The 22459-nt window shown below is 40.0% G+C and overlaps 1 protein-coding gene across 8 annotated transcripts in view; it reads right to left on the reverse strand.

The window, feature by feature from the left end:
* Odad2 (outer dynein arm docking complex subunit 2) overlaps positions 1-22459 on the reverse strand; it is a 220973-nt gene that overhangs the window by 170303 nt on the left and 28211 nt on the right. For all 8 annotated transcript variants that reach the window (XM_085833537.1, XM_085833542.1, XM_085833536.1 and 5 more), the window contains 3 exons: positions 18863-19050; positions 17182-17280; positions 15706-15853 (listed from right to left, as the gene is read on the reverse strand). In XM_085833537.1, coding sequence (XP_085689663.1) covers positions 15706-15853; positions 17182-17280; positions 18863-19050 — 435 coding nt within the window. The remainder of the gene's footprint in view (positions 1-15705; positions 15854-17181; positions 17281-18862; positions 19051-22459) is intronic.

Below are 22459 nucleotides of genomic sequence, written 5' to 3' on the forward strand. Positions count from 1 at the left end.
TCCAAACTCTAATATATAAGTTTACACTAATATTTTAGAAATTGGCAGTGAATTAAACCATGGAATTCAGCAACTTGTACGGATCACACATATACTATCTTTTTCTTTTTTTTTTCTTTTTTTTTTAATTAGGTATTTTCGTCATTTACATTTCCAATGCTATCCCAAAAGTCCCCCATACCCTCCCCGCATCCACTCCCCTACCCACCCACTCCCACTTTTTGGCCCTGGTGTACCCCTGTACTGGGGCATATAAAGTTTGCAAGTCCAATGGGCCTCTCTTTCCAGTGATGGCTGACTAGGCCATTTTTTGATACATATGCAGCAAATGGTGCTGGCACAACTGGTGGTATCATGTAGAAGAATGGGAATTGATCCATTCTTATCTCCTTGTACAAAGCTCAGGTCTAAGTGGATCAAAGTACCATAAAATTATGGGCACTGAAATTTATAGAGGAGAAAGTGGGGGAAAGCCTCAAAGGTAATGGGCACAGGGGGAAAAAATTTCTAAACAGAACAGCAATGGCTTGTGCTGTAAGATCAAGAATTGACAAATGGGACCTCATAAAATTGCAAAGCTTCTGTAAGGCAAAAGACACTGTCAATTAGACAAAAAGGCCACCAACAGATTGGGAAAGGTTTTTTACCAACCCTAAATCTGATAGGGGACTAATATCCAATATATACAAAGAGCTTAAGAAGCTGGACTCCAGAAATTCAAATAACCCCATTAAAATGGGGTACAGAGCTAAACAAAGAATTCTCAAGCTGGAGAGATTGGCTCATGTGGTTGACTGCTCTTTTGAAGGTCCTGAGTTCAAATCCCAGCAACCACATGGTGGCTTACAACCATCTGTAACAAGATCTGATGCCCTCTACTGGAATGTCTGAAGATAGCTCCAGTGTACTTACAAGTAATAAATAAATAAATCTTTAAAAAAAAAATATATATATATATATACATATATACGTGTGTGTATGTATATATATATATATATATACACACACACACAAACATACTTTCATATATATATATATACATATACACACAAACACACTTTCATATATATATATGTATATATATACATATATATATATGAAAGTAATCTCAACTGAGGAATACCGAATGGCTGAGAAGCACCTGAAAAAATGTTTAACATCCTTAATCATCAGGGAAATGCAAATCAAAACAACCTTGAGATTCCACCTCACACCAGTCAGAATGGCTAAGATCAAACACTCAGGTGACAGCAGATGCTGGTGAGCATGTGGAGAAAGAGAAACACTCCTCCATTGCTGGTGGATTGCAAGCTTGTACAACCACTCTAGAAGTCACTCTTGCCGTTCCTAAAAATTGGTCATAGTACTACCAGAAGATCCACCAATACCTCTCCTGGGAAAATACCCAGAAAATGTTTCAACTGGTAATAAGGACACATACTCCACTATGTTCATAGCAGCCTTATTTATAATAGCCAGAAGCTGGAAAGAACCCAGATGTCCCTCAACAGAAGAATGGATGCAGAAAATGTGGTACATTTATACAATGGTGTATTACTCAGCTATTAAAAATAATGAATTTATGAAATTCTTGGGCAAATGGATGTATCTGGAGGATATCATCCTGAGTGAGGTAACCCAATCACAAAAGAAGTCGTTAGATATGCACTCACTGATAAGTGGATATTAGCCCAGAAACTGAGAATATCCAAGGTAAAATCTGCAAAACATAAGAAAATCAAGAAGAAGGAAGACCAAAGTGTGGATAATTCATTCCTCCTTAGAATAGGGAACAAAACACCCATGGAAGGAGTTACAGAGACAAAGTTTGGAGCTGAGACAAAAGGATGGACCATCTAGAGACTGCCATACCCAGGGATCCATTCCATAATCAGCCTCCAAACGCTGACACCATTGCATACACTAGCAAGATTTTGCTGAAAGGACCCTGATATAGCTGTCTTGTGAGGCTATGCTGGGGCCTGGCAAATACAGAAGTGGATACTCACAGTCACCTATTGGATAGAACACAGGGCCCCCAATGGAGGAGCTAGAGAAAGTACCCAAGGAGCTAAAGGGGTCTGCAACTCTATAGGTGGAACAACAATATGAACTAACCAGTACCCCCATAACTCATGTCTCTAGCTGCATATGTAGCAGAAGATGGCCTAGTCAACCATCATTGGGAAGAGAGGCCCCTAGGTCTTGCAAACTTTATATGCCCCAGAACAGGGGAATGACAGGGCCAAGAAGTGGGAGTGGGTGGGTAGGGGAGCAGGGCGGGGGAAGGGTATAGGGAACTTTCCGGATAGCATTTGAAATGTAAATAAAGGAAATATCTAATAAAAAAAATTGAATGTACACACAATTGTCTAGCAAAAGTAAAAATATTTCTATCATCTTTGACTAAACTTGGAAAGCCTTCCTAGCTTCTACTACACAAATCTCATGGGTCAAAGAGAACAGACTAGATGATTATTAATGAGGCAAATAGTACATAAGACATCTTGTGATACATTGTCAGAAAATGCCAGCAATCAGTAGAGTAGCCAACGAGTTACTATAGTGTCAAGAATAAAACACCACACATCATAAAGAATGAAGGTATGATACAATGTTGTTTGACAAATGACAGCAACTGGCCGCCTCCTTAATTTCCAGCAGTGTGCAAGCCTAAAGATAACTGGCTGAATAAACAAATTTAAAAAAACAAACAAAAAACAAAACCAATAACCACAGAACACTCATGAGAACTTTTAGCAATAGATTTTAACCCCTGATGAAGTATCTCATTTTCCTGGGAATATTTTTAAGGATTGTCAGTATCCTGACCCATCCCAGACCAATTCAGGCAAATCTATGCGATCAGACCCTAGGCCTCAGGGCTGCTGTTTGTTGGTTTTGATTTTAACACCCCTGGGTGATTTAATTCTGTATCAAAAGTAGAAAACATTAATTCTACTGTAGAATATTGATAAAGGCTCACTGCAAGGAGCTAACAGATTTTCTTTTCTGTGAACTAAACCTAATTCCATCATTAGTTTCTGTTAAAAGAAAAATAATTAAGCCTTCTCAAACTTTAGGAGGCACTTCTTCCTTTCTGAAAATAACTTTATTGGCTCTGGGGACGTAGCTCTGTTAGTTAAGTACCTTTTTCACAAGCACAAGAACCTGAACCTAGGACCCCAGGACCCATAGAAAAACCCTGTGCAGAGTCTGTAACTGCTGCAATGGGACCAGCAGGAGACAATGAGAAAGCTGGAGCCTCTGGGTCAAAGAGAGACCCTGTCACAAAAAACAAATGTGGGAAGACGAGCAGCCCTTGTCTTCTGGCCCTGCATACATGCACACCTTCACATATACATGTGCACACACCAATATGAACACAACCATGTAACATGTCTACTCACAAGAATAAAACTTCTGGAGGATAAATTGATATGCAAACACTTGCACATATTTAATATACACAATTGGTGATTTATGTGGATGCCAGGGACGGGTTCCAGGGGTCCCATATTGGATCTTCTTACTTGTGAGACAAGTACTTTATCTACTAATTGATCTCCCTAACGCAAGCCTCTCACAATTTTTGAGTGCAGGAATACTGTACAGATTCCCACTGTACTTCTTTTTATGAGCGGGTACCTCAGTTTCTTTTCTGCAGCTGCCATAAGCTACCCTAATAAAAGCAAATTAAGGGATAAGAGGTTTATGCTCTAGCCAAACATTACAGACTACAAGGTATCTGATCACATCGTACTTGCAATAAGAAGACAGAGAAAATGTGTGTGTTTAGCTCGCTCTCTAGAGTCCCTGTCCAGAGAATGGAGCCACCAACAGGGCGTCGCCCCCCTTTAGTTCACCTAATCAAAATCATTCTCTACAGGCATGCTCAGAGGCCTGTGCCCCTGCCGATTCCAAATCTCATTAATTGGACAGTTGAGTTTAACCATCATACAAGGTCTACATTTATAGTCCAGGTTGGTCCCTTGAGCTTGTTATGTAACTCAGGCTAACCTTGAACTCAGTCTCTTGCCTCAGCATTCTGCGTGTTGGGATTTAGGTGTGCATCAGTATACATGACAAAAATTTATTCACATCTTATTTAAGTGAGCACTTACACACATTAAACAACTCCACATTAAAGCTATCAGGAATTTGTATTCTCTATTCGTTCCCATACTGCCTTTTAAAGAATCTGTCCCACAGAAATAGTGTATGTATCTAAAGGATGTATCCAGATAGTTGACATATAACCAGAATAAAAATCAGACACTATCACTATGGAAACTGCTAAACAAATTAGTGTCTGCCTATAATTAAATATTGCATAGTAATCAAAAGAGCTAAACCAAAACACAGTATTAAATATAAAAGAAAAATATAAGCTGACTTACACCTATAAGTCAGCACTCAAAAGACTAAGGCAGCAGCATTGCTATTAGCTCACAGACAGCCCAAGCTAATATTGAGTTACAGGTCACCCTGGTCTAATGAGGAAGAACTGGTCTCAAAAAAGCAAATGATGATGATGATGATGATGGTGGTGGTGCATGACCTTATTTGTACAAATTATGAAATATCTGTAAAGAAGCCTTCATTTGCCCAGCTTGAATTTTCATAGTGAACATACACTAGTTTACCATTTCTACAATTCTTAAGAGCTTAAACCAAACCAAAGAGGGAATGTGTGTGTGTGTGTGTGTGTGTGTGTGTGTGTGTGTGTGTGTGTGTGAGACCTACACATGCTGCTGTGGTTCTGAGCACTGCAGAAACATTGTCAGGACACAGTAGACAGCCACACCCACCCTAAGCTGGGAAAGAGCCACAGAATAAATCTTGCTAGCATAATTCTCAAAGACTAGCGGACCAGAAAGGGACTCGACACTCCTATTTTCCTGCAAATACACAGAGTCTATTAATGATTATGGCAGATCTGTCTATACACAGATGTAAGGTGCATATACTATAGAAAGACCTGTAACATGAAGTCAATGTTTTAAAAAACGAAAAGCAAAGCAGCCCTTCTTCACACTCTACAAACTGAGAACCAGCCAGAGAAATTTTTCTCCAACTGACCAGATTTTGGTCAGAGCACACTTTCAGGAACAAGTGTGGTGTAACAGATACATTTGAGGGAGTGGATTCCATCAAAATTCCATTACAAGTTTAGGTCATTACATATAACTGTCTTAGATATCAAAATTTTGCAATACAAATGACTTATGAATATCTAAGATAGCTCATACTACCTGCTCATAAATAGATGCATAATGAATGAATGAATTAGTAAATGAATCAAAGCCCAAGGAATTCACCTGAGGTTTCCTTTTTCTGTTAGGGAGAGAGGGTGCTGGAGAAGCCAGAGCCTTAACCATTCTAAGCAGCATGTTCTAACACTTGTAGGATTTTATTGTGTGTGTTTGTGTGTGTGTGTGTGTGTGTGTGTGCATGTGTGCCATTTTGATCATGGTTTTTGAGATGGGGTCTTCCTATGTTGCCCTCACTGGCCTCCGGTCCCTGGAACAGAGTAAGCTCTGACACTGTAAGCACGTGGCCCTATGCCCAGCTGAAGATTTTTCGCATTTACTTTTAGGAGTATGGTTGATGTGGAGATATGATAACTACCCCCAGTGGTTTCAGTGGTTCTGAGTTTGTAGTTCTGCATTACCAATATCACCTCATTATTCTGCTTTCCACCCACATTTATGACAGATAAAAGGGCAAGGAGGAATGAAACCCTGAAAGCTGAAAATGTTACTATTCATTTGTGGAGTGCAGATTCACCACTGGGGAGGCATGTGTTCCTGCCTTATTCATATCTTTTATGAACAAAACAATATAAAACAAATCAAAAAACAAAACCACAAAAACTCTGAGACCTGTGACATCATTTTGAACTCTAGGCCTCACACAATGGAAGGATAGAGCTGACTTCAGCCAGTTGCCCTTTGACCTCTATATTTACATTGTTTTTCTTGTATGTACTTACACAATAATCAATTACATAAAAAATGAATGGGACAGATTTTTCTTGTGTTTTAACAACATGAGTTTACAGATAATGCACACTTCATGTAGCCACAAAACATGTTTATGAAAGCATGAGTGTGGACTACCATGTAAAATTTTCATAGATAATAGGTTTTAAGCATAATTGCTAACATGTAACATCAGGGAAGGAGGACATATGTGCATGTCAGATATTGATGTGAAAATGTCTTAGTTACTCTCCACTACATTTGTTGTAGTCAGAGTCTCTTAATGAATACGAAGGTCACTCTTTTGACAGGAATGATTGCCAATGACTCACCAGGACTCATCTGTCTCTGATTATCCTCCAGTCGTGAGCCTACAGCACTACGGCACTATACCCAGCTATACACTCAAACTCAGGTCCTCATGTCTGTATGGCAACACAATCACTGAGACATCTTCCCAGACCCTCCAGCAGACAATTTAAAGACACAGAAGACTTTCTACTCATGTTGTCTCTGGGTACTGATTTTTTTAGAAGTAACCAACATGGGTGAAATATGCATAATCTTAAAAATATTAGTGTGGACAGCAATGCTCTTCTAACAGCTATAGTTTACTGAGTGCATGAATAATGTCCATGGCTTTCCATTCTCTCTCTCTCTCTCTCTCTCTCTCTCTCTCTCTCTCTCTCTCTCTCTCTCTCTCTCTCTCTCTCTCTCTTTCTCCCTCCCTCCCTCTCTCCCTCCCTCCCTCCCTCCTTCTCTCCCTCCCTCCCTCCCTCCCTCCCTCCCTCCTTCCTTCCTTCCTTCCTTCCTTCCTTCCTTCCTTCCTTCCTTCCTTCCTTCCTTCCTTCCTTCCATGTATATGAGTATACTATTGTTCTCTTCAGACACACCAGAAGAGAGTATCAAATCCCATTACAAATGGTTTTGAGCCACCATGGGGTTGCTGGAAATTGAACTGAGGTCCCCTGGAAAAGCAGTCAGTGCTCTTAATAGCTGAGCCATCTCCCCAGCCCCCAATGACTTTCCTTTTTCAAATAGCCCTTTTTAACTGTACCACCACTGTTCTTGCTCCCTTAAAAACCTAGTCAAAGAACACACCAAGGCTACCTTCCAAAAATGAATACCAAGTTCCATTATAAAGAGGCTCCTTCTTGGCCTCTCACTCAGATGAAGCTATGCAAATGAGAAGATGGTGAAGCAATGTCTACAAGCCTCCTGGGTCCTAGGTTTCCTGACAGTGAGACAGAATCACCAGGCAACTGGCAATAAAGATAAAAGCTGGATGTGATCCCAGCCACAGCCACCTTCTGTGTGGCCTGCAGCAAAAGGATTTCTCAGCTTTTCCACCAATGAAACAGGGATCAAACCTTTTGCCACTCCAAACCTAAGACACAAGTAATGGGAATGGAATTTAATTAAGTGTAATTGATTGCAAAGTACATCAAATTCCTATGATGAAAAAAGAAAAGCATTTAACTCCCAATTACCACTCAGAACTTGTTAACCAGTTAAGGGCTCTCTCTCCTCTCTCTCTCTCTCTCTCTCTCTCTCTCTCTCTCTCTCTCTCTCTCTCTCTCTCTCTCTCTCTCGCTGTATGTGTGTGTGCATTTAGTAACAGAGTCCCAGTAAAGCATTCTCAACAGAGATTTCAACTGTAAGTGCATGTATTGCCAAGAACCCCTCTTCAGAGAGCCTTGAATGTCTCCCTTGAAGTGACAACCTAGTGATAGGAATGTCACTCTGAAGTCAGGCCTCATCCCCAGTAATCTAGGGGATTTCCAGGCACCTTTAATTTTCATGCTTTTGAATTCTAAACTTGTGGATACTGAACAGAACAGAAGAGTAACCACTATGGTCCAAGGATCATGTGAAATGAAATGTATATGGGTGTTTTATGAATCTGTAGGTGGAGAGTGGCCCTCCTGACAATTCTCACTCCTCCAATGCAACCCCTTGTCACTGGCCTAATCTTTTCCACTATGCTCCATTTTTCCTCTGCTTGCTACTAGACACGTCTTTCTAAACTAATGTTTTCATCATCAGCCTGCCCACTTTCCTAGCAGAATTCTGCAGGGAAGGGGGACATCTGGAGAAATGGAGAACCCACATTGTGTTCCTCTATTCTTGTATAAGCAGGCAAGGGTCAGACCTTATGAGTACAGCACTTCAGTGTCTCCAACAATGTATACTAACATCACCTCACAGAGCTTAAAGCTGTGGCCAGAGTGGCACAGACATGCTCTCCCCAGGCAACAGCCCCAGTAAACACCAACAGGTGAGAGAAACATCATCCCAGATGTCCAAAAACCCTCCAAACTACCAGAGAACCAGCCATCCCTATAACATCACCCTCTTCACTGTCATCCACCATGCCCTGGAGGTAACCTCACCACCTTGTTTTCTCTTTAATTCAGAGCCAAATTCTGGGCATAGTCCACATAGAAATGGATTCTCACAGGATTTTATCCTTTGCTAAACTCCATCTTTCTCCATTTAAGGCCACTCTTCACAAATTAATGTGTTTCCAAGGCAAACCTCTGTATTTCTACCTTCCTATACCCTACCTGGCCGGAATCTGAGATTATCCATCTGTATCAATTTAATAACTACTCTTATGAATGATAAACTCTCTTTTTCATATGAATGCTTTTCTTATTTCAGGGTTTTTTTCCATATACCATGCTTAGAAGTGAATCACATAGCATCACTGTGACGCTAGGGCCTCAGAAGAAATGTAATGCACAGATGTTAGCAAACTGTAGCCTCTAATCATTGCAAAAAAATCTTTTTCTTAAAAGATTTTAAAGTACTCCTGGTCAGTGGAAGAAGAGGTATCTGTCTCAGGAGAGCAGATGCAAAAGTGAAAGTGTATCTCTAAGGACAAAGGGAGCTAAGAGAGGGAGAGGGCAGAGTGAGGAGAGTTATCCACTGAGGGGCTCTGACCAGGAAAGATGGAAGGACAGAGGAGCAATACACCAGTAGCCTCAACCTCTTTTGCACCATCATTTAGGCAGAAGTTCAAGGGTCAAACTTGTGATCCTTAGCAATATACCCTGCCAATAAAGACTTAGGCAGTAAGTACCTCTCTACTAAAGAAGCAGTTAAGAAGTTTGACAAGGTGAGCCATCATGGCAGCAGAAGACAGAACGTACTTATCAGGAAGCAGGGCGAGTACACTCTTTGGCCACTCTGTATACACATGAACAAAGGAGCCAGGCAGAGTTGACTTGATTAGTAATGGGTAGGAGAATTGTGTATGGACGCATCAGCTAGGGAAGCAAAAGAAGTTGGAAGGCTGCTGAGTTAAAAAAAAATGCAACATATTCCTTAATTTTAAAAAAATGTGTTCTAAAATCTCAAAAGAAAAGGTGTGTGTGTGTGTGCGTAAATTTTTGCAAGTTGAAGTGAATGTAGGTTAAAGCCAAATAATTCGTTATCAACTCCCTTTTCTTATGTGCCAGGATCTGAGCTCATAGTGCTGGATAAATAATAAGCTACAGTTCATTAACTTGTTTCAATATTAATGAGCTCATTAATTTTTTTCATCCTCACAGACATTCTATCCTTGGAAAACAGTAGACAGAAGGTCAGGTCAATATTACCATTTCTACATTGGAGCCATAATTTCATGAATGAAAATGTCAGATATGTTTATTTTGAGGTTACCTACGGACATTCAATTTTGCATTTCAGAGACTTTTTTTTTTTCTTTCCGAGACAGGGTTTCTCTGTATAGCACTGGCTGTCCTGGAACTCTGTAGACCAGGCTGGCCTCAAACTCAGAAATCTGCCTGCCTCTGCCCCCCAAGTGCTGGGATTAAAGGCGTGTGTCACCACCACTGCCCGGCTTCAGAGACATTTTAATATCCTTTTGTGTCTCTGTATAAAACAGTTACCTGTGTCAAAGAAAAAAACCTAGAAATCATTTGTAGATGAACTTTCCCTTTTATTGGCTATGTTAAGAGATTTTACCTGTGGGAGCTATAAGAATTCCGAGCAATTTAATGTCTGGCCAAAAGTATCACATTTGCACATGATCTCCTGATGAATAACTTGTGTGAGCCTAAGTAGCACTTCATCAATAAATGTTTTCCTTAGCCGTTCTGGGACAGAAACAGCACATCCCCATTTGGCCCAATGCTGTGTGGATTTATCCTAAGTAGCTAAACTCAAGGTAGCATTCTATAACTAGGCTATTAAGAGACTCTTCTCTATGGTCTCAGCAGGATGCCATCTGAAAGCCCGGCTATGTGTTCCCTTGCCCAGTGCTTTCCCATATCACACTAAGGGCCAAAATTCTCCCAGAATAATTGGCAACTGGCTCCTTTTTATTTAAGGACCATAAGTCTATCCTTCACTATATTAACTCACTGTATTTTCCTCTTTTTATTGTTTTGCTAGAAATTTTAAAGCAAAACTTGAGGGCCACCTGGGCAAGTGAGCAATACTCCACATCGTGCAACTTCTGTGGTCATAATCATACACTATAGAAACAGTTATCACTGCCAGAAATTACTGAGGACTCCGTGTCAAACACTCCAGCTGTGTTATGCTGCATTTAGTATCCACCATGGTACTGACATGTGGACACTTTTCCCTTCTTTACCAGTGAGGACACTGAAGTTGACAAAAGTGCGCCAGCCCCCCCTCCCCCCCAAAAAGCTACTGAGCTGGTAAGTAGAATCCCACTGTTATCTTTCCAACATCAAAAGCCATGCTTCTGCCTACCTCATTCTTCTTATGGTTCTGCCTCATCTGACTCTGCCTTTTTGCGTGAAACAAAAAGACAATGGACTCTTGGAAAACATCAAGATTCTCCTGCTCTTTTTCCAAAGGCTGGTCTTCTGTGTAAGCCAGAATCCTGAAGAAGTAGGTTCTCCAGATGTGCTGGCAATTAAGTGCAAGCTGGCAGAGAACAAGGAATCCTTCCTTTTCTTATTGATCTTATATAGGCCTCCAGTAGAAAGTATGCCCCAGATTAAATGTAGGCCTCAAAATCTGGATTAAAGGTATGTATTGATGCAGATTAAGAGCCTGTATCATCCCACCTCATGATCTGGATCAAAAGCTTCTGTCTTCCAGCCTCAAGATTCAGGTTACAGGTGTACAATCCATTTCTGGATTGTAGTTCATTCTAGATGTAGTCAAGTTGACAACCAAGAGAAGTCATCACAAGAGTCCTTTGGGAACATGCCCAGCAGTTGTAGAGCTGGTAGCTCATCTACTTTCAGCTTTCTCAAGAACTTCCACATTCATTTCCCAAGTGGCTGCACCAACTTTCAGTCCTACCAGCATTTTATCATGAAAAGTTTTTATTTCTCTTCCAATTTTAATAAATATTTTTGCTAGGTATAATAGTCTTAATTTGGAAATTGTGGTTCTTCAGAACTTGAAATACATCTTTCCAGGCCCTCTGACTTTGACTGTTCTATCAAATCAGGTGTCAGTCTTATGGGTCTGCCTTTCTAAGTGACTTCATATTTCTCTCAAGAGAGTTTTCAACACCTCTTATTCTGCATTTTTACTTTTTTTAAAAAACTACAATATATCATTGAGAGTTTCTTTTCTGGTCCTATCTATTTGTAAATCTGTGGGTCTCTAATATGTAGCTGGGAATCTCTCTAGATCTGGGGATTCTTTCTCTTTTGTTTTCCATGATAATATAGATAATGTTCTCCATGCCTCCCCTGTCGTATTCTTTTCATTATATGCTTGGTGTCTGAAAATTAGCTCTGTTATGGTGCTGTGGAGCTCTTCCAGCTTCTGTTCACTTTTTATTAATTTCTCATTGACTTTTACTGAGTGATCAAATTCCTCTACTGTGCCGTCCAGCATGAATCTCTGTTTCCTATGTGACCTACTGTCCTGAGGCTTTCCACTAAAGTTTGTATTAGGCTTATACTTTTCATTTCCAACATCATTTCAGTTTCATTTTTGTTTCACAATCTCTTGATTAAACTCTATTTTCATACCTTGGATTGATTTTCTTATCTTTTTCACCTCATTGTTTATGCTCTCTATTAATACATGTATGTAGTCTTTGAGCTGTTTGAGCAGGCTTATGAACATTCTTTTGAATTCTTTCTCTGGAAGTTCTTCCAGGTCATTTTCATTAGTCGTCATTAAACTTTGGAGGTGTCTCATCACCTTTCTTAGTTTTCCATGTTTGTGTTGCTGTGCACACTGGAGGATTTTGTTGGCTGGACCTATTCATCTATCCTTTCTCCTTTGTTTAAGTCATCTTTGTTCTTTCTGTGCTTGCATTTACATTGTTCAGAAGAGGACTACGTCTTGGTAGGGTTGAGATGTCCACATTCCCCTATGGGACTGACATAGAAAGTTCTAGTTTGGCATCACAAGTCTAAGCAGGGGAGCTGGGATCCCCTACTTGCTGAAGGAAGCCATGATGACTGAGAGCAGGATGATGTAAGGTGTCTTGCACAATCATTCCCACAAGTAGTCTACCCAGCTTGCTCTGGGAAGTCTGTCATTTCCTCCCATGCTCTGGGATTACAGGCAGGTTCTATACCTTCCAGGTACTTGCATAGGTATTAGAGATCTGAACTTGTGCAGCAGGCTCTCTCCCCATTGAGTATACAGCCCCCCCAATTTCATCCATTTGCATGTATATCTTCAGTTTCTCCAATACAAGTGACTAGAGTGTAGCCTTTCTTCATTGTAAGTATTTTAAAAACATTTATATACTGGGTATATAAAATTACTGCTATTTTTATATGTAATATATTTATTTTGTGTGTAGTATTTGTGTATATGTGTGGAGGCTAAGAGTTGACATCCCAACAACTAGCAGCACATGCCCACTTACTCTGTAGCTTTTTTGAGAATTTCATATATGAGTAGAGCATTTACATTATTTCCACCCCTCCTGCTCTCCCCTCTAACATCTCCCATATCCCACTTCCTCTCAGATTAATGACTCCTTCTCTAACTATTGTTGCATGTATATGTACATAATCACCTGAGTAAATCTAGCATTGCTCATATATACACGTGGTTACCACTGATCTCATTGGAACTGAATAACTTAGTAGGGTATGTGACCCTGAGGAAAGTTAATTCTTCCTTTCTTAGTAACCAGTGATTGCCTGCAGTTCTCTAGCTAGGGGAGAGGGCTGGTGCTGTCACTATTCAGGTCTTGTTTAAGCAACCATATTGTTCAGATTTCATGGGTACAAAGTCCATTTCATATCTATGACACATTATTTCACTGCAGGTGCCTTGATCTTCTGGCTCTCACAATCTTTCTGTCCCATCGTCCACAATTTTCCCTAATCCTTAGATTAAGGAGTTGCATTGTAGATGTGCCTAAAGGGAATGGGGACTCTGTGGTCACTTATTGTCTGTATTATGAACAGTTGTGGATCTCTGGTGTAAAAAGAAGTTTCTATAGTTAGAGTCAAGAATTAGACTTATCTGTGTGTATAGGAGTCAGTATTTAAAGTAGTTAGAAATTATAAATGCCAGTTGTAGGTTCTCCTCTAGGGTCTATGACATGCCAGCTATTGGTAGTTGATGGGTTTATAGTACTTGGCATGCATTCCTTTCTATTCCCCAGGTCTTAAGTACAATTATACTACTATTTGTTAGCTCCAAGTAAAATATACCATTACTACTCCGTTGGGGTCATCTTAACAGGCCAGTAGTTTTGGCAGTTATAGGTTTTTCAGCTGAGCAAGATTGCTTATTGTTTTTTCTCCCTTAGCTTCCACCTGTTGAGAAAGGCTCACTCACTGAATCAAGAGCTCACTGATTGGTTAACAAGCTCCTGAGGTTGAACTGTCTCTACCACTGCTTCACATGACAGATTTGTATGACCTTGTCTAGCATTTTTTATAGGTTCTGAGAATCCAAACTCGTTCTTACATAACAAGCCCTGTACTGATTGATTCATTGCTCCCACCAATAAGCACTTATTTTTGCAAGAACAAGTCACTTTAGTAACCAATACACATTGGGACACAAAAACAGACACAGAAAAGCTAATCAGACTGTGGTTGCTACTGTTCTGACATGGACCTGCCTTGGTGCCTAGAAATGCCTACCTTGACTGTCAGAGCATTGTACACTTGCCTGTTACATGAATTCCTTCTAACCAGGAACGTCATCATGATTCACATCAGAGTAGACTGAGAACCCGAATTCCCCAAAGAGAATTAAAATACATTTCACAATGTCTTCACTAATTTTTCTGCAGATTTGAGATTCAGGAAAAAAAAATTCTAATTCTGGCAGATTTCACCAAAGGAATGTCCCTCAGAGGAGGGAGTTTGTTTTTCTTGCAGTTTCCTCAGCTCTTTTACATCTTCAAGACCATCCATTCAGAGGGCCTTTGTCAGATTCTCAAATCACGCACAAAAGCTGTTTTACATGCTATCTTGAGGTGAGGAGGCACTAGCCTTGGCCAATCTGGCCAAAGATATGGGAAAAAAGAAGAAATATAAAGTAGTCAAAATATTTTGTCCCATTCTTTTTCACCTATAATTTTGGACTTCAGCTTTAAAGAAGGCTTTACCAGAGCAGCAAGAAATGTTAATTTGAGCTGCAGTAGCCTATTTTCCTTGACCCTTCCTCCATTAAAATATTTATATACTTCTTATGGGCTACTCATCATGTAAGGTATTTTCATGTCTCTTCTGACTTGAGAGAGACATGGAAGTGAGCCATATCTTTTTTTTTTCAATTTTTTTATTAGATATTTTCTTCATTTACATTTCAAATGCTATCCTGAAAGTTCCCTATACCCTCCCCCTGCTCTGTTCCCCAACCCACCCACTCCCACTTCCTGGCCCTGGCATTCCCCTGTACTGGGGCATATAATCATTGTAAGACCAAGGACCTCTCCTCCCATTGATGGCCAAATAGGCCATCCTCTGCTACATATGCAACTAGAGACACTGAAACTTATAGAGGAGAAAGTGTGGGAAAGCCTCAAAGATATGGGCACAGGGGGAAATTTCCTGAATAGAACAGCAATGGCTTGTACTGTAAGATCAAGAATCGACAAATGGGACCTCATAAAATTGCAAAGCTTCTGTAAGGCAAAAGACACTGTCAATAAGACAAGGCCACCAACAGATTGGGAAAGGATATTTACCGATCCTAAATCTGATAGGGGACTAATATCCAATATATACAAAGAACTCAAGAAGCTGGACTCCAGAAAACAAATAACCTTATTTAAAAAGTGAAGCATATTTTAAGCACCTACTATATGAGATGCTACAATACATATTTCAAACAAGGTTCTCAATCTTGAAAGGTCCTGTGGTGCAGGTATTTCATCTACTTCATTGCTGATATTGAGGATCAAGCCAAAACTCTTCAATAGCCACCTACTAGCCAGTGATCCAAGTTAAGAAAAGCTCCATGCTTTTTCTATCATACTAAATGAAAATCATGAAACACAGATTAAGTCAACACTTGCTATTGACCACAGTAATTCCTAACCCCCCAACACTGTCATACACATACACACACACACACACACACACACACACACACACACACACACCAGGAGAGAGTTAGGTTAGTGCTAGTTAGGTTGTGCTTTACAAGGTCTAAGCTTGATTGCTCAGAATAATAAGACCTTTCCTTTGTATACGCAAATGACAACCACAGTGCATACTGCTCTTACTTAAGGGCCATGTCATGTATTTAGAAAAGAATTTCCACTAAATACTGTAAAGATTTTTCTTACCTTTAAATATTTCACCAGCTTCTGAATCTGCCAGTATTCGGAAGGGAGGTCTGCATTGGCTTCCTGGCGGTGGTCGGGAGGCTCCTCATCCTCCTCACTCTCTGAGGAGCTCTCGCTGACAATCTCCTCAACCTTCTCACCACCCTTACTAAGAACAGTAACACAAAGTCCTCCGTATTAGCTACAGTGTGACACATATAACAATAACACAACAATCTGTACTCACGTAGCAGATGACATCAATGCCTTGTGAGCCTCAGAAGAAAAACAAGATTTTTACACATCTGCTAAAAGACAGTATTAGCAAATAGTATTCATCACACACACATACACATATGCATGCATGCAGCCATGCACACAAACCCACCTGGACCAAAGGCAATACAGATATATAAAGAGATGCATCCCAAAAGACTACAGACAAATCAAAATGCTTAAGTAGGCCACAGAAATGTAGGGAAAGAGAGAAAATGGTAGAGAGAAACAGCAAACACTGAAAGGTCACTTAAGTCTTAAATACTAATCAGTGCCCTGGAGAACAGAGGAATGGTCGACTGGAGTTAGAGATGAGACTAGATGTGACCATGAGGGGTAACATGAGGAAGCCCACGTGTGGGGAAGTTCTGTGTTCTGAATGCTGTCATTATAATATGGGGTGAATTTACCCTAGCATCCATGGGTAAATGACACACTCACTGAAGCATGGTTATGTCATGGTGCTGTGACTCTGTAGTGTTGTCACTGAAGGAAGCAGGGTAGAGGATACTGAGAGCATTGCCATTGCAGCTTCCTATGAGCCCATTATTATTTCAAAATAAAAAAGCTTCAACAAAAATTCTTAAACACATTGAATAAATGTATTATAGTCAGCTAAACATAAAGCTAGCATCACAGCAGTAAGGGTAATCTTAAAGGCTGTATTTTAGATTGAGTGTGCACATGTTTCTATGAGCATCTCTCCCTTTCCTCCTATCACTGCTAGGAGACCCTCCAACACTAATGGCCAGCCCTTTATGCTATGTTGTTGTTGTTGTTAAACTGAAAAGCATACCCAATGCTCATAGCTGGCCTTGTGTAAATTTTTTTAATTGGAAATTACATATGTCTCTATAGAATTAGAGGAGTCATCTATAAGCAAAGAGACACAGACACATGTCACAACTTTGTTAGGACATGAGAGATAAGACAAGTTGGGAGTATACACTCCACTGGATTCTCCACTCTAACTTAGATGTATTTCTTTCCTTAGTACATAGCAAGCCCTAACTCTGATCCACACAACTGCACTAGAAGTGCATCCTAGAGTATACTTAAAGCACTCCATCACCCTCATTTTTACTTGCATCACTAGTAACCATCAGTATGTTAAGTACCCTGGGTCCCTGGTATAGTATTAAGGAGGCCTTTAACCAGCATGGCGGCTGGCCATTCTGTGTGGGTGGCTATAAGAGCATGACCAGACCAACCAAAACTTACCGATGTAACTGTGCACGGCTTGGGGCCACAGACGCCGATGATGACTTTTCCAATCTTCCTTGTTTTTCCTCTTGGCTATCCTTTAGAGAGCTTTTGTGGCTAAATAAATATATTACAAAACTGAGCTTCAGTATGTTGTACTGGTGAATCATGACCCATAATCAACTATTTCTTCTTTGTAAGTTAAATAACTTCGGCTTCTTGTTAATGGAAACATGAGTAATTTACTCTAGGAACTTCTGACAACCCCCAAATTTGAGTAGCAATGACACACACTTGTATGTGCATGTGCATATGTGAGTGTGTGTGTGCATGCATGTGTAAGTGTGCATGTGTGTGTGTGTGTGTGTGCATGTTTGAGGGGGGATGCATCTACATATACATGTATATTCCATATATGTAGGTGAACATGTGTGTTCACATGCATTTGGAGGCCAGAGGACAAGCATGTGTGTGTGTGTGTATGTGTGTGTGTGTGTGTGTGTGTGTGTGTGTGTGTGTGTGCACTGTTCCCTAAGCACTGTCACCTTTTATTTGAAACAGGGTCTCTTGCTGGCCTGGAATCAAGCAAGTAGACTAAGCTGGCTGCCAGAAAATTCCAGGGATCCAGCTATCTGCATTTCCCCATCAGTATGGGGAAATTACAAGTATATACCACTACATCTGCTCTGTTTTGTTTCTGCTTTTGAGTCTTGTGAATTAAAGTCAGGTTGTGCACGCTTACAAGGCAAACACTTTATTGGTTGAGCTGTCTTCTCAGCCTTTGAGTAGCAATAATTTTTAATCTTTACTTACTATTTTCTTATGTTTAGTATGTCCACTGGATAATTCTATCTCAACTTGACACAATCTAAACTCATCAGGAAGAAGGGAACTTCAATTGAGAAAATGTCTCCATGAGATTGGGATGTAGAAAGGCAAGACTGTAGGTCATTTTCTTAATTAGTGATTGATGAGAGAGGGCTCAGTTGAGGGTGGGGCCATGCCTGGGCTGGTGGTCCTGGGTTCTATAAGAAAACAGGCTAGGCAAGCCAGTAAGCTGCACCCCTTCATGGCTTCTGCATCAGTTCCTACCTACAAGGTTCTGGTTTATGTGAGTTCCTGCATTCACTGCTTTTGACAAGGAACTGTTATCTGGAAGTTTGAGTGAATAAACCCTTTCCTCCCCACGTTTCTCTTGGTCCTTGTGTTTCATCATAGCAATTGCAACTCTAACTAAGACAGTGTCCCAGTATCCGCTTTATATAGATCTGTTAACACCACTGACACTCCATCCTTCCTAAAGTATTAAGTTCTGCTTACACTACTGCTACAAAAGTTTTCCTGATGAGCTCCATGTCAGTGTGATCATAACATTCTCCCTACCATTACATGTTAATATGCCACGATATTTCCCAGTGTATGTTAGCATCATTTTTACCTCATATAACTTGCTCTTAATTGACCTACTATACAAAAGTAACAAGTGTTTTACTCCAATCACAGCTGTCCAAGTGCAAGCACTCTTGCCACTATATTTTTCCACTTGGGATATGTAAAGAAGGAAAAAGGGAATCAAACAGGAAAGACATGCAAATACACACTGTATTTTCTAACATGGCATACAATTCCAGGAAAAAAAAATAGGCAAACATGTAGTGATTAAAGATGCATCAGAAAACCCACGTAAACCACAGCTTACTCTTTGTAATCTACAGTTACTCTCCAGTTTAAGCTTGGCTCCAATCTCTTGGTCATATGACTTTTCCCAAAGTTAATCTTTTCAATTTTACTCTTCTCTGAGCCAGCTACAGATGAGTGCCCATCTTCTGTCTTGGGTTTCTCAAAAATCTGATTATCCTTCTGTTGCTCCTCAGTAAACCTAATCTCCTTTATTTAAAAAAAAAATAAGAGTAATGGTTACAATGACATCACATCTGAGGTACTTAGTGCCATCTGAAGCTAAGGGCTGGATTAAGTCAGCTGACTCTCATAGGCATCTACTTGCTGTGGTTTAGCAACTCAAATTGAATAAGGGCAACTTCAAGACCAAGACCTTACTCAGAGTCAAGAAGAGAGTAATGTGATGTTTCTAGGGTTTTTTGTTTGTTTGTTTGTTTGTGTTTATTTTTGTTTATTTTTGGTTTTGAGACAGGGTTTCTCTGTATAGCCCTGGCTGTCCTGGAACTCACTTTGTAGACCATGCTGGCCTTGAACTCAGAAATCTGCCTGCCTCTGCCTCCTGAGTGCTGGGATTAAAGGCGTGCACCACCACGCCCAGCATGTGATGTTTCTGAACTCAGCTCTAAGGCAGCATGTACAGACCGACATACAACTCATCACCTTTTGAAAACAAAGAATCCAAAACTCCATCCCTTTATTGGTATATATCACATGAAAACTAAACCATAAATAGAAGACATATCCTGGGTCTGTAGAGATGGCTCAGTGGTTAAGACTGATAAATAGAATTGAATTGACAGCCCAGACATAAACTCACACACCTATGGACAGACACTTACTTGCTTTTCCATAAAAAAGCCAAAAATACATATAGGAAAGAAAGAGATTATCTTCAACAATGGTGCTTGCCAAACTGGATGGCAACATATGGAAGAATGCAAATAGATAAATTTTTATCAACATGCACAAAATGCAACTCCAAATAAATCAAAGGCCTCAACATAAAACCAGGTACACTGAAGCTGATAGAAGAGAAAGTGGAGAATAGCTTTAAACTCATAGATTTTCTGAACAGAATACCATTAGCATGGGCACTAAGATCAACAATTAAAAAATGGGAGCTCATGAAACTGAAAAGATTCTGTAAGAAAACAGATACCATCATTTGGAAAAAGCTGTCTACAAAATGGGAACATAATTTTTTTGTGAATTCCACATCTGATAGACAGCTAATATCTAATATATATATATATATATATATATATATATATATACATACATACACATGGAATTTTAAAATACTATCAAGAAAACAAATAATCCAATTTATAAAATGGAGTTCACATTAACTAGAAAATTTTAAAAATAGGAAACTCAAATGGCTGAAAAGCTCTTTTTTTGAAGCATATATATATATATATATATATATATATATATATAGGTATTTATTTCATTTACATTTCCAATGCTATCCCAAAAGTCCCCCACATGCTCCCCAACCCACTCCCCCACCTACCCACTCCCAATTCTTGGCCTTGGCATTCCCCTGTACTGAGGCATATAAAGTCTGCATGACCAATGGGCCTCTCTTTCCACTGATGGCCAACTAGGCCATCTTCTGATACAAATGAAGCTAGAGACATGAGCTCCGGGGGTACTGGTTAGTTCATATTGTTGTTCCACGTATAGGGTTGCAAATCCCCCAAGCTTGTTGGGTACTTTCTCTAGCTCCTCCATTGGGGGCCCTGTGATCCATCCAATAGCTGACTGTGAGCATCCACTTCTGTGTTTGCTAATGTTCAACATCCTTAGTCACCAGATAAAATGCAAATCAACTACTTTAAGATTCCATCTTATACCTGTCAGAACAACTAAGATCAATAAAGCAATATGAGGTGCAAGTAGGGGAAACACTTATCTTTTACTTATGGGGCTACAAACTTGTACAGCCACTGTGGAAATTAGTGTGGCAGTTCTTCAGTAGAATGGGAATCAATCTACCTTAAGTTCAGCTATCCCACTCTGGGGCATACACTCAAAGGACTCTTCATTCTACCACAGAGACACTTGTTCAACCATGTTCCATGCTGCTCTATTCATAATAGCCAGATATTGGAAACAACATAGCTTCCCATTTTGATAAATGGATAAAGAAATTGTAGTATATTTTCACGGTGGAGTATTACTCAGCTCTTTAAAAATGACATGGAATTTTCAAGAAAATGGATAAACTATTAAAAATCATCCTGAGTAAGGTAATCTGGGCCCAGAATAATAAATATGGTCTTATTCACTTATATCTGAATATTAGCTATAAAATAAATGATACCAAGCTACAACCCATACCCTCAGAGAGGATAGGCACAGAGGAAGGGATTAGGTGGAACATATGGATCCCCTGGGAGGTGGGGGATGGAATAGATTGTATGGGTGTAAAAGAGTGGGAGGGACAAGAACAAGATGATCAAGTAGGAAGGAGTAGGGGAGATGAGACTGAAGGAAGGAATGAAGGGTGAGACAGCTAGAACTAAAGGTCATTTGAGGAGTGTATTGAAAACCTAGGGCACTGAAAGCTTCCTATATAATGCATGAAGACAATCCTAATGAAGTCTGCAAATAACAAAGGAAACAGAACCGGCCATTTCTTGTTACCAAGCAAATCTTCCAGTACCAGGATTGGGTTTCATCTAATTGAGTAGCTGGTCAAGAGCCCCATGAAAATCCCCAAACAGCCAAGGTTGTTGCCAAGACAATAGGTTTCTCTCCATAACTGAGAACAAGGCCCCATTGCTAAGGATAATACCTTCACAACTCATTGAACACAAAGATATTGAGCTACATAGAGCCTTCACTCCCATGTTGTAGTGTCTTTGAAATAGAAAGTTATTCTGCACCTTCACGTGGAAACTGAACAACACTCTTCTCAATGATACCTTGGTCAAGGAAGGAATAAAGAAAGAAATTAAGGACTTTTTAGAGTTCAATGAAAATGAAGCCACAACATACCCAAACTTATGGGACGCAATGAAAGCATTTCTAAGAGGAAAACTCATAGCTCTGAGTGCCTCCAAAAGGAAACTAGAGAGAGCACACATTAGCAGCTTGACAACATAACTAAAAGCACTAGAACAAAAGGAAGCAAATTCACCCAAGAGGAGTAGACGGCAGGAAATAATCAAACTCAGGGGCGAAATCAACCAAGTGGAAACAAGAAGAACTATTCAAAGAATCAACCAATCAAGGAGCTGGTTCTTTGAGAAAATCAACAAGATAGATAAACCCTTAGCCAGACTCACTAGAGGGCACAGGGAAAGCATCCTAATTAACAAAATCAGAAATGAAAAAGGAGACATAACAACAGATCCTGAAGAAATCCAAAACACCATCAGATCCTTCTACCAAAGGCTATACTCAACAAAACTGGAGAACCTGGATGAAATGGAGAAGTTCCTAGACAGATACCAGGTACCAAAGTTGAATCAAGATCAGGTTAATGATCTAAACAGCCCTATATCCCCCAAAGAAATAGAAGTAGTCATTAATAGTCTCCCAACTAAAAAAAGCCCAGGACCAGATGGGTTTAGTGCAGAGTTCTATCAGACCTTCAAAGAAGATC

The sequence above is a fragment of the Mus caroli genome, unplaced genomic scaffold (genome assembly GCF_978045245.1).
Source record: "Mus caroli unplaced genomic scaffold, Mus_caroli_1 scaffold_19, whole genome shotgun sequence".
Taxonomy (NCBI): Eukaryota; Metazoa; Chordata; class Mammalia; order Rodentia; family Muridae; genus Mus; species Mus caroli.